This window comes from Brachyhypopomus gauderio, chromosome 16, assembly GCF_052324685.1.
Source record: "Brachyhypopomus gauderio isolate BG-103 chromosome 16, BGAUD_0.2, whole genome shotgun sequence".
NCBI lineage: Eukaryota > Metazoa > Chordata > Actinopteri > Gymnotiformes > Hypopomidae > Brachyhypopomus > Brachyhypopomus gauderio.
The window spans coordinates 12,084,791-12,098,038 of NC_135226.1; the positions used below are offsets into that span (position 1 = coordinate 12,084,791).

The following is a 13,248-nucleotide window of genomic DNA, read 5'->3' on the forward strand; positions in this document are numbered from 1 at the left end:
AACACACTCCTAAACTTTGTGGATAGCCTTCCTAGAAGAGCTGAAGCTGTTCTAGCTGCAAATGGTGGATATATATATATATGAACACACTGTGCAGCAGTTGGAAGATGCAATTGTAGAAATTAGCAAATACGAAAATAAAATTAGGGCAGGTAAAAAGCGAAAGTAGATAAAGGTGAAATACTATGTGAAGAAGACCAGGTTGTGTGTAATGAGGCGTATTCTACAAAGAACTAATATTGTTATATAATCCAAAAGGCAAGAACACCGCTGTCAGAGAATTGTGTGCGTGTTCTAAAGACAGCCTAATTGCAAGTCTAGGCAGCATATTATATTATTTTGGAAACAAGTTAAAAGCTTATCCTATTTTATCTCATTATATTCTAACCCATTGTTATGCGAGCTATTTCCTTGTTACTGTTTTGTTTCAGGTTAATTTTAGTAAGAGTAAAAATGTCCCATCGAGCTTCGTCTTCGCCCACTTCCTGAAGCACCTGTCTGACAGGTGGGCGAGCCAACACTATACGCACAGATACGAAAACATGGACGCTCCGAAACCTCAACTTTAACGCTACCCTTTCGTGGAAACTTAATTATAACCCGCCTATATCGTAACATGGAGTTAAGACAACGGTGGAAGCTTCCTCATGGAAATGGCTTTTGGGTTCGTTTATTTGTTATCTTGGGTAAGTGAGACGTTAAAGTATTGTTTAACTAGCCTGCTGATCTCCCGGCGTTCACAAAATGGCACTGTCGTATTATGAAACAACTTAAACGAAATCACAATCCTTCAGTGTTAAGTGAGCGTTTTCGTGTTTAAAGTACTTTTTAAACTCTGGTTTTAACGCTTATGAGCGGTCGGAAACGATCTTACTCAGGATAATCTAGTCGAGCGTTCTTCAACCCAAGAGAATCATATAAAGTAAACGGGTCCTAGAGTCAACTAATGCGACCGAGAGAAGGACTGGCTGAACAGGGAAGGACTGGAATAGGCCTAAAATGGGACTAATGTAAAATTAAATTAATCTTCAAGTTGAACATCATTGAACATTTACTTTAACAGTTTGGTCAAGTGTTACATCAGCGCTTTCCAAACGTCACTCAAAAATTGTTTTGAACAGAGATTAAAAACCAAAACAAACTCCAAGGCCTAGTCTAACAAAACAAGTTTTGTCACTAAACTGTGCTACACGTCTACGCTGTTTCCTCTCCTGCGTCCTGAAATGAACAGGTAGCAATTTGTTTGGCAATGTGTTGATCATAGGTTTCAGTTACTCTAATGCGTCTAAACTTACACAGATATGTGCAGTAGGTAGGCTAGTGTATATGGTTTCACATTCTGTGATTCCAGAGGAAAAAAGTTTGGGGACATGTAGATGCTCAGAATTCAGATGATTGAACTGTTCTATTTTTAACAGTTTTATGCCTTTTTGGTGCTGAGAGATGATCTTTCCCTGTTGACATGCTCGGAGCTCTTGACAGTATAGTGACTGAAGGTTATGATCTTTGCTTGACGACAATCTGTCATTCACTTTTTGCCCTACATTTTATAAATATCAGTTGTGGTAAAGCAATGTACATCAACAGATTGAAAGCATGTCTGTCTTTTAAGAGTTCCTATTGTTTGAACATGGATACCGTTGTACATTATCATAAAATAATACTACACATTCCACAACATCCTGATGCCATATGGTTGCCACTGGGAATACAGGGAGGAACCCTAGCTATCCCTAGCTGCTTCTTTAATAATTCCCACAAGCCACTGGCAAAGTGGTAATGTGTAAGTTGATCCTGTTGTAGAAACCGTCTTTTCCACTGGGTCCTGGTTTATGTATGTAATCCTCCCCCAAACGTCTTGCAGAGGTTTAATGTCTGTTGCTTGCACATTGTACAGATAAATTAGGATAATTAACTAGCATTCATTTGTAGTCTTTCCTAACTCTGTTCAGTGTTTTTCTAGCAGTATGTCAACTCAATATTTATGTATTTATTATATTTAATTATATAGCGCTTTTTACAACAGCTGTTGTCACAAAGCAGGGTTACACATGTCAGAATTCAAGCTCCCATTGAACAAGCCAAAGGCGACAGTGGTAAGAAGAAACTCCCTAGAGCATAAGGAAGAGACCTTGAGAGGAACCAAGACTCAAAGAGGGGGCCCATCCTCCTCAATATAGCAGCAATATAAACATTAAACAATTAAATAAAGAGAAACAATAACTGAGCATCCTGGTTTTCTAGAAGTCTGGACTTGGTATCTTCAGTATGGATGTGTCTGTCAACAGAGATGTAGGAGCACCATTGTGGGGTGGTGGGAGGAGCCATAGCAGGGGGGCATTGTGGGGTGGTGGGAGGAGCCAAAGCAGCTGTGACAGGTTGAGGTTCAGTAACAGCATGACGTGAGGAGAAGGTGTAGCTTAGCAGAGAGCGAGACAAGATGATCAGACATGTCCAAATACAGAAGAGTGTAAACTCACAGATTGTAGTGTACAAGGATGGACGCCAGCAAATCCAACTATGACCACTGTAAGGGCGGAGCCAAAATGTAAATGGCTGTAAGGGCGGAGCTAGAAGGTATCACGGGCATGAGGGCTGCCTGGGGCATCAACAAACGAGTGACAAAAAAGAGGTGAAGTGACAGCATGATAATATCCCAGTTTACCATAACACTCAGTACCCATGAACCCCCAGATATACACCTTTACCTAAGAAGGGACGTGTAGGACTTGGGCTCCGGCATATGTAAAGCTTTGTGACAACAGTCAAAAAAACGCTGTACAAATTATATTATCCTTACTTATTAAAACGCCTAACTATGCAAATGTGTTATCAGCCAAGCCTTAAATATTGAGACTGTGTCTGATTCATTGACAGGAAGGTTATTCCATAGTGTGGGAGCTTCATAGGAAAATTCTCCACTGCCTGCATAGTTTTCCTTATTCTAGGTGCTCATAAAACACTGCACCTTTTGATCTACGCAGATGTGGTGGGTCATTATGCACTAGGTACTGTTTGCTGAGGTACTGTGGGGAAAGATCATTTAGTGCTTTGTAGGTCATTAGAAGATTTGTTTCTAGTCAATATAAAGTTCATCTGGGAAATGGGTTTCAAATATGAATAGTGGTATTAAACCTTCATGTCATTTTTGGAACTGATTGGATTTAGGACACAAGCAGTCTCTTGAACTGGGGGTGCTCACAAGCTTTTAATTGTTGCAGGTTGACTGTGTTTTCTCATGTTTCAGCGGTCTTTGAAAGTGTGTGTGTGTGTGTGTGTGTGTGTGTGTGTGTGTGTGTGTGTGTGTGTGTGTGTGTGTGTGTGTGTGTGTGTGTGTGTGTGTGTGTGTGTGTGTGTGTGTGTGTGTGTGTGTGTGTGTGTGTGTGTGTGTGTGTGTGTTCTGTTGGCTTCTAACCAATATCCCAGGAGGAAGTCCAAACTGAGTCTGACAGATTACTTATGTCCTCTTAATGTGTGCTCACATTCTTGCTGTCTGCACATTCTGTTATACCCATGTGTAGCCAGTAGGTGGCCTGCTCCTGTCCTGGAGGGCCACTGCTCTACACACTTTGATGCTTTTCCTGCTTCTCACACCCGAGTCAGCAGGTTGGGAATTTGACAAATAGCTGATATGTTGTATCATGCACTCTGATACAACTGCATGCTTGCTATGCCATGTTTTGTGAATAAATAAAACAAAATTCCACTCTCTTCAGTGTATTATCCACTTCTGTTAAACCTCGCCCCGCCCACAACCCTGTCATTACCTCAGAATTAATCTGCTCAGACCATTAGGTGAAGGTGATATTGGGGTGTGGAGTTGCTAGTCACGTATCTCCCCGATGTTGAAGTAAGTGAAATGCTGGCAGGTGTCGGTGTGGAAAGTATATGTGCTGGAATCCAGGCCAGCTAGACCCACTGTGACAGGGCTGCCTAATTAATGTATACCAAGCAATGACCAAGACGGATCTCTCAATCTGACCCACCTGCTTGGTCAGTATATTAAATGATAGTAATGCAGATTATCATTTGAATGAATAGGTCTAGCCATACACTGATACAAAATGAGAGAGAGAGAGAGAGAGAGAGAGAGAGAGAGAGAGAGAGAGAGAGAGAGCACACTTTGTTAGTTTGTGATTGTACTGGAACAGTAGGAGCGCTAAGATACACGCATAGGGGTTCGGAGGTTGGCCTGACAAACCCAGCTGCAGGCACAGGGGTCAAAGTTCAGATTTAAAAAAGTAAAATCCTGTAGTGATTTTGGATCAGTTGATTTATCTGCCTGCTGCTAACAACAACAAAACTTGAGGACTTTACTATATAACCCTGAATAAAAAGCAGAAATATTTAACTCTTCATCTTCAATCCAGCTTCCAGACTTTAGTTTTTTGGTTTTCCATATTAATGCAAGTTGGCCAGTTTGTCAAGCTAACCAGATCAGATGGGTAATTTTTTAGGAATGAGATTTGAACTCGTTTTGTGACTTATTAATTAGTAGTGATTGAAAAGTCATGGACCAGATTTTGGACTTGAGTTGGGAAATTGAGTATTTCTGACCTAGGGGGCGTGGTTGAGCTATGGACTATATATGAAGCTCTCAGACCTTTTTTCTGCCTTGTAAATTGCAACTAAGTGCAATTATGATCTCTCAATGTTGAGTATAGCTTGAATGTGATGAGAGTAGCTACACGGTCTAGTCACCCTCACAGGCAGTGTGATGTAACTCTGTGAAAGCTGTTCGTCTCCTGTGTGGGGAGCATTGTGAGGCCAGGACTGTACTGGCATTATGGCCATGTCCTAGTGGTAGCTTTGGCTACAGCTGGCTTATGTTAAACCTCAGGGATGTTCCAAATGAACTCACTCTGTTATTGTGTTTTCAGGCTGCACAATGTCTTTTTGTCTGTTAAAAACAATCTTTACTGGAACTCTGGCCGTCTAATGTAATTGATTGTGTTTGTGTCAAACAGGTAGCATTTGTGTCAACTCTATATGTGGAGGGGCGTGTATGGAGAAACACTCCCTCCTGTAACAGTAGCTTGGCCAAAGACAGAAAATGGACATGATGCATGTAATGAAATCAGGGTTGTGCTAGTAATGCATGTAGGTACCTGTGCTAGTAATGCATGTAGGAACCTGTGCTAGTAATGCATGTAGGAACCTGTGCTAGTAATGCATGTAGGAACCTGTGCTAGTAAGACATGTAGGAACCTGTGCTAGTAAGACATGTAGGAACCTGTGCTAGTAAGACATGTAGGAACCTGTGCTAGTAAGACATGTAGGAACCTGTGCTAGTAATGCATGTAGGTACCTGTGCTAGTAAGACATGTAGGAACCTGTGCTAGTAATGCATGTAGGTACCTGTGCTAGTAATGCATGTAGGTACCTGTGCTAGTGAGACATGTAGGAACCTGTGCTAGTGAGACATGTAGGAACCCGTGCTAGTGAGACATGTAGGAACCCGTGCTAGTGAGACATGTAGGAACCCGTGCTAGTAAGACATGAGGGCTGTGCTAGTAATGCATGTAGGAACCTGTGCTAGTAAGACATGTAGGAACCCGTGCTAGTGAGACATGTAGGAACCCGTGCTAGTGAGACATGTAGGAACCCGTGCTAGTGAGACATGTAGGAACCCGTGCTAGTGAGACATGTAGGAACCCGTGCTAGTGAGACATGTAGGAACCCGTGCTAGTGAGACATGTAGGAACCCGTGCTAGTGAGACATGTAGGAACCCGTGCTAGTGAGACATGTAGGAACCCGTGCTAGTAAGACATGAGGGCTGTGCTAGTAATGCATGTAGGAACCTGTGCTAGTAAGACATGTAGGAACCCGTGCTAGTGAGACATGTAGGAACCCGTGCTAGTGAGACATGTAGGAACCCGTGCTAGTGAGACATGTAGGAACCCGTGCTAGTGAGACATGTAGGAACCCGTGCTAGTGAGACATGTAGGAACCCGTGCTAGTGAGACATGTAGGAACCCGTGCTAGTGAGACATGAGGGCTGTGCTAGTAATGCATGTAGGTACCTGTGCTAGTAAGACATGTAGGATCCTGTGCTAGTAAGACATGTAGGATCCTGTGCTAGTAAGACATGAGGGCTGTGCTAGTAATGCATGTAGGAACCTGTGCTAGTAATGTAGGGTGACCAAATGTCCGTATTTCCCGGGACATGTCCGTATTTCACGTCCGGCATCCCGGGTTTTTTTTTTTAATGAGGAAATGTCTTGGTTTTTAAATTACCTTCATCGGGCCCGGGAGTGACGGGAGAATTAATTTTAAAGCGGAGTGTTACGTTCGGTCCTTGGTGGTCAATGACTTAATGTCATTATTACCAAGCCAAATAATGTGAGATGTTACTGGAGCTTTGCCATTATTCTTGCTATTTGTAAACTTCTTATATGATCAGTCTTTATTTGTCTATATATTCTTTACATTATAAAGAGTAATTATAGCTGTTCCGCACTAAAACTCTCTCTGTCTGTCTGTCTGTCTGTCTGTCTCCCTGCAGTGCTGTATTTGGTACCAGTATGCTGTATAGACATTACAGCTCAGCAGGACATCAGTGCAGTGAAGGGACAGATCATTACTCTGTCCTGCACCTTCTCCTCAGCCAACCAGATTACCAGCTCTGCATCTGTTGACTGGTCTTTCAGACCACAGAACGGAGGCCCGTCCCGGAGTGTGAGTGATTTTTTCCCTTCATTTTAAATAATAATAAATCTTTTTAGTAAGTGCAAAGCACTGTGGAACTTTGCTAACAAATGCAAACTGAACTTCTATGCATTGCCTTTGGAATGATAAACATGTGTTTCTCAGTTCTGGATCTAGAGAAGTGAAGTTTTTCCCCATGTTTTAGCACAGCTGTTTGAAGTCATTTTTATAACAGTAGGTGTGTCCGGGCAGGGATGTGTGGTCAGGGCAGGGGTGTGTGGTCAAGGCAGGGGGGTGTGATCAAGTCACAGGTTCCAGGTCCACATCCATGAAGTGTCGTTGAGTGATCTGATGTTTAGCATCAATTATGTTCTGAAGGCACATGTTGTAATGCATGTTGTGCTAAGAGAATACTGTGTGTGTGTGTGTGTGCGCACATGCGTGTGTGTGTGTGTGAGAAGGATCAGACCAGACCACATCTCGAATGAGCGGCTTCTCTGTACCCCACTGGAAGAGTCTGCATATTCTGGCCACCTACCCTGTGTGAATTATTCACCAGACAGATTCCATTAGAACCTGTATCAGGAACGACTCTGTAAAACTGGTCAGGCCCTCCAGGGACGTGCGTCACTCAGCTGGATTCATTTAAGTGACACTTGACAAGTAAAGAAAATAGTTCTGTAAATATTGCCACTATGCATCTCTTTGTCTTAAAAAGTTGCCTACACAACACATATTTAATGAAGAAACAAATATGGCAATAGTTAGTGTTAGGGTAAAGTCTGTCTGTCTGAATGATGGTGATAAACTCCAGATGGGTCTAACGAAGTCTAACGAAGATGGGTGTAGCTTTGGACAGCAGCATCACTTTAAGCTAGGTGTGTGGGATTAGGGTAGGTCTCCAGATGAGTTGGACAGACCTGCTCTGCTGCACCTGCCCCTGCTGTGCAGTAGTCTGGTGTGAGGTTGTGTTCGAGTAACTCACATCTCAGGAATCTTAACATTGTCACACCACTTTCATCGGATCCACACAAGGGCACTGCAAGCACTTCACTTTAGATTGAGTCATTTGAAGAATGTACCGAAAAATGTTAGTTGTATTTCAGCTCTGATGCTGGGGAGTATTTCTCTACAACAGCAGCAGCTGTATCAATGTGGGGTTTTTTGTCTGTTTTTCTTTGGCAGCAGTCAGTTTTAAAATGCTTCTGTTTCTTGGAGTTGTGCAGACCCCTTTAATGAAGAGAGCTGCAACCATCATATAAATCCAAGTTGTGCAGAAGTGGCTGGCTGGCACAGACGCCTGTATGCCAGTATGACTTTAAATATTCATTACAATCTATTGAGTGAGAGGGGCTGATCGGTCCAAGGTGTGAGTGACAAAACTCAGTGGAATAGCATTTGAAACAAGGGGATCATACCAACTAGGGTGGAGGGGTGGGGGAGGAAGATGGAGGGAATGGAGGGAAAGAGGGAGAAACAGGTGTGAAGACGGAGTGAGAGAGAGACAGCAGGAGAGTGAGACAGAGAGTGAGAGAGCGAGCGTGAGATATGTGGAAGGGTGCATGTAAATGAATAGCTGGAGATTATGAATTTAGTGAAATATTTAAAGGGCGCAAAGGGTCAGGTGCTCAGGAAAGGGGTGTGTGTGTGTGTGTGTGTGTGTGTGTGTGTGTGTGTGTGTGTGTGTGTGTGTGTGTGTGAGAGCATATGCATAAATGTGTGAATTTGAGAGAGGCTTGAATTTGGCAAAATGTTATTGTGTGTGTGTTGCTGTTGAAGTATTACCTTTGACACACGAGGGAGGGAGGGAGGGAGAGAGATAGAGAGAGCGAAGAATGAATAAAGTAAATTAGAGGTAGCTGTCATTGCTCTCACTTCCTCTAACAGCCACTCTCCCTAATTAGCTCTCAGTGGAGTCATGATGTCATAGCTGTGATGGAGAGAAAAATGAAGTTATCCTTCTCTGTCTCCCTGTTTATCTGAGGTCATTTCATGTCAATGACTAAGATTCCTCAGAGACATTTGAGACAAAATGATAAGTTATAAAGTTTAGTGATAGAAACGTTACTTGTTGAGTCCTTTTTAAAATGTGTCTTGCGTGCAGATGTTTTAAAAAGTATATTTTCCTTAGTGAGAACCTGATCAGCTGTTTCCGTTTTGGATGTTTCCAAATCTGAGACACTTATATTTTATAAAATATTGCTGTGTGTATCCATGACAAATTGTTATTAAAATTGTTGTTAGTCAACACCAATAGCCTCTTGTGAATTCAGATAGAATGGATTTCTCTCTCTCTCACGCCCACATACACTAACACACACCCATGAAAGTTTTGCTGTGTTGTGACACACCCTACCCACAATTGCCATGCCATGTTTTGGAATGCAGCCAATGACAATCATGAATACGGAGTAACAAAAGAATGCATTACTTCACCAGCAATTTACACGTATGACGTCATGTACACTTGATAGATTTTGAGTATTGTTTTGTAGGTAGGCCAGCAATTTTTAAAACCCTAAAATCTAAAGAACTGTGTGTATCTGTGTGTGCTTGGGGTGGGGGGGCAAATGTCAGGCTTGGACCTTTTACTATACTACAGACAAATTATTGTTGTATTTGGCATGTAAGTTACTTTTCTATGGCCTCATTTTAGAATGTCAACCAAACCCATCAATTAACACTGCTAAATGTCAAACCATCGATCAACTCCTCATAGAACTGAAGCCTAGCCCTGTTAAACTCCCCCCTTGTGGTGAAGTCAGGAACTGACGAGCGATGTATCATCCGCTGCAGACATTTCATCTTTTTATCTTGGCACTCATGCTCTCTTCTCTTTCCTCGTCTCTTGCTTTGTCTGTCACTCACTCACTCTCACAACCCCCGTGTGTAGGAGGTCCATCAGATAAGGATTCATACAGGCCTTGTCCATCTCCTGCTCCCCTTACATCCACTCACGCTTTTATTAAATGCCATTGAGCAATTACTGAATGGCTCAGTTGTTTTCCTCCATGCTCTGTCAGGGTGCCTCTCTGCCTCACTCCCCCTCTGCCTGCCTCACTCTCCCTCTGTCTGACTTAGGGCGTACTCACACTAGGCACGGTTTGCTGGTTCCGTGCTGGGGCCCGGTTATCCCCCCTCCCCACTCCCCCGCTGGCCTGCACTCACACTCGCTTCAGCAACCCGGCCCGAGCACGCTTACGTCATCACAACGCCGCTTTATTTGGAAAAAAGCGCGCTCGCACAACACTATGGAGTTCACGATTCTCTTTTTATTGTATTTTTGGAGTCGTTTTGGGAGTGCAGAAACACGGTGCAAGCACAGATTTATCGATAATTTAACACAACGATTGTCTGCTAATCGCTTTGCCGCTATGACTGTTTAACGTGAGCATCGCATCACTGACGTCATGTTTGAGTTCCAGCGAAATGAACCAATCAGACGAGGCACCAAGCGGGCCCGGGCACGGATAGCGCTCACACTAGAAGCGAACCGTGCCCGAGTCCACATGAATCGTGCCCTGGCCCACCTCTTCAAAGCGGGCCCGAGCACGGTTAACTGATCCGGGCCCGGGCACGGTTGGAGCGCTCACACTAGCCAAACGAACCGTGCTTCGGCAGGCAACCGTGCCCGGGCCCGGATCACAGAGCCTAGTGTGAGTACGCCCTTAGTCTGCTTCTGTCTGCCTCACTCTCCCTCTGCCTCACTCCCCCTCTGCCTCACTCTATATTAGTATATAATATTAGTGTTACAATGCAACTAATATGTAACCCCTTTATTCCCAGATTTTCCATTTCATGTCGGTAGCGTACCCTCCAGAGGACGAGCAGTTTAAGGGACGTGTCAGATGGCTGGGCAATCTGGGAGGTGGGGACGCTTCAATCCAGCTGATCAACGCAACTCTTGGCGACAATGGCACATACACTTGTGCTGTCCGCAACCCCCCAGATGTCCACGGCCTGCCTGCTCAGACTGTTCTTGTGGTCACTCCACAGAGTAAGAGACGCACCTTGTTCACATCAGCCTAGAATATAATTACAGCTACAATCACTACCTTTCGGAATCACAGTCTCTACCTTTCAGAATCACAGTCACTACCTTTCAGAATCACAGTCACTACCTTTCAGAATCACACCTACAGTCACTACCTTTCAGGAGGGCATCTTTTTGTTCACTCGTGTCCCGAGTTTGACTCACCACTTAGATGTGTTGCATTAAAATATTGGAGTCAGTCTTTTGATGTTGGAGAGGAAAGAGCTAATTTCAGATTCATGTGGTGATGTCTGTCACCCGACATTTAGTTTTTTACTACGTAGATCTGTTATAAACATGTAAACTGGTTTGGATGTCATTTAAATTTACAAATTGTGTTCATAATAATTTCTTAATCGGAACAATTTGAAGTAGCTGCATAATTATCAGTAAAGGAATTTTAATTTTTTTTTATGTACATTTTTAGAAATTGCTTATGCTATTTCTTTGCCAACTAATTATTCAAGAGTTCTTTAGTCTGTTTTCTTGTCACATGTTCTGTGAGGTTGGTCACACTGCCAATACAAAAATGCTGGAGGTGTTCCAAATATTCATTTCCTCCCTCCCCCTCCCCCTCCCTCCCTCTCTCTCTCTCTCCCACTTCCTCTCTCTCTCTCAGAGACAGGAATGCATTTCTCAGATGTGGCTGTGTTGCTGTGCTTTGTCCTTTTGCCATCTGGCCTTATAGGACTGGTGCTCTTAGCTCGAATTCTCTGCCCCTGCTGTCCTGAGAAAAACTCGCACCTTAACAACCATTCACCTATAGAGGTCGCCCATGGGTAAGGAACAACCATACACAGGTCTGGGGTCAGCTCCCTTCCTCTTCCAGGGCAATTTTAGTCATTAGACCAAGCATAAACCTGACCCAAGAGGAGAAACATTTAATCAGGGTCATATCATGGCATGCCTGAAGCATTGTTTTGATCACTTGAATCTAGTCCTGCAGGGCTACAATATAATATTGCACAGAAATGTATTCCTTTGCCATAATCACCTTTTTAAAATCATCATTAATATTTTTAAAGACTTTATCCACGTAGTTATCAAGTAAACAAATGACATTTTGCTCAGTTGAGTTTCCCTGTGTGAGTAACTATTAAGGAAATGTGCTAATGGGTGGTGTGTTTGGTCCTCACAGGGAGATGAATTTCCCAAAGCAGTCCGCACCCATGCATTCTCTCTGTTGGGAATGCTATCTGCTGGTATTTGATATTTTTAATATTTGATCCTTTGATCTGAGATTAAATTGGACAATGGAGACTTTCCATTCAAATCCCTGTTTATTAATCACAGACCTGGGTGAGCACAGCTGGGCGCAGTGTGTGGTTCTAACTGTATATTTTCTGTTTCCCTTCTGTGTCAGGACTCTGATGATGAGTTTGAGCTTGAGAAGCATCAGATGAAGTCGATGTCTGAGAGCCAGTGTTAGCCACACCTGCTCCCGCACCTACTTCCTGTCACATGATATTTAAGAGCCTGACACACACTAGCAGTGACATCACATGTACTGTGCTGGACAGCCCACATGGATGTTATGATTTGGTCACTTTGGCCTGTTTGTGATCATAGCTCGACTGATATGAGCTACACTTGTATTTGGGTAATGTCTGCTGGATCTAGGGTTAGGTTTACTTATTCTTCCTTTTACATCTTGAAGAGATTTATCAGTTTTTCACCTTCTGTTTTGGGGGATTCATCTGAGGTTTCGACTGATTGGCAAACATACATGATTTTAGTTTTTGGCCATTTTCACAGATGCAGATTAAGTTTAGTCCCAGAATAATCGCCCCTATTAATTCCTTTGTAATAATATTAGTTGGGTCCAAATATCAATGTGTTGGGGAGAAACAGGCCTATGATGCATTTTCATAGTAGTGGTCACCCCACCCCAATCCTGAAACTCCACCCTCCCACACTTCAGTAGCAGCCCTAATCAGACACATGCTGTCCAGCCATTCAAGGTTTACAAGGTTTACACGGTGTAACTAGGTTATGGTTGGATCTAAACTCTAGAGCTACTTAGGCAGTTATATCTGTAAAAAAAAGAAAGAAAAACACCTGGTATGGCTGTAAGTTTCTGTACCAGCCAACCAGGAGCAAACCAGATTTCACTAATTGTGGAACCTGGAGTTCCTGGTTGTATAGAACCAAAGCCTACAGCCACACTAGTCTTCTGGGTTAAAGACTAGAAATCTACCTTTGGCACTTTCAGAGAGTGTAGTGATCACAGAGATCTTGGGGATCACTGAATGTATCACCTACAATTGAACTTATGTAGTACTTTTTATTATTATTCTAGATTCCAAACCTTCATTTTGTGCATCAATTAAAGGAATGATGTATTATATTTGTGATGTGTTTAAGTTATTTCAGTTCAGTTTCTGTGAAATTTCATAAATTGTGGTGAATCTGTGTCTCCTCAGTCTTTCCTCTGTCTTTGGTCTTGTGTACTACTTTAACTTGTAGCTTTTTGTAGAATTACATCCACTTAATTCTTTAACTGGAAGCTGATACACAGGCCTGGCTTTGTGAGGCTGGAATTATGTATTTTCTAAGATAAACTTTT

The 13,248-nt window shown here is 42.9% G+C and overlaps 1 protein-coding gene across 1 annotated transcript; it reads left to right on the top strand.

Annotated features, from left to right (window-relative positions):
- The first annotated feature begins 481 nt into the window (after nucleotides 1–481).
- Nucleotides 482–13,027, top strand: mpzl3 (myelin protein zero-like 3). The gene is made up of 6 exons (XM_076976724.1): nucleotides 482–686; nucleotides 6,507–6,679; nucleotides 10,436–10,646; nucleotides 11,302–11,461; nucleotides 11,821–11,884; nucleotides 12,046–13,027. The coding sequence occupies exons 1-6, from the start codon at nucleotides 617–619 to the stop codon at nucleotides 12,109–12,111; spliced, it is 744 nt and encodes a 247-aa protein (XP_076832839.1). The 5' UTR covers nucleotides 482–616; the 3' UTR covers nucleotides 12,112–13,027.
- The last annotated feature ends 221 nt before the right edge of the window (nucleotides 13,028–13,248 follow it).

Coding starts and splice junctions, on each gene's coding strand:
- mpzl3 (XM_076976724.1), top strand. CDS start 617: ATGGAGTTAAGACAACGGTGGAAGCTTCCTCATGGAAATGGCTTTTGG. Junction 10,647..11,301: donor TCTTGTGGTCACTCCACAGA/GTAAGAGACGCA, acceptor TCTCTCTCTCAG/AGACAGGAATGCATTTCTCA. Junction 11,885..12,045: donor GTTGGGAATGCTATCTGCTG/GTATTTGATATT, acceptor CTTCTGTGTCAG/GACTCTGATGATGAGTTTGA.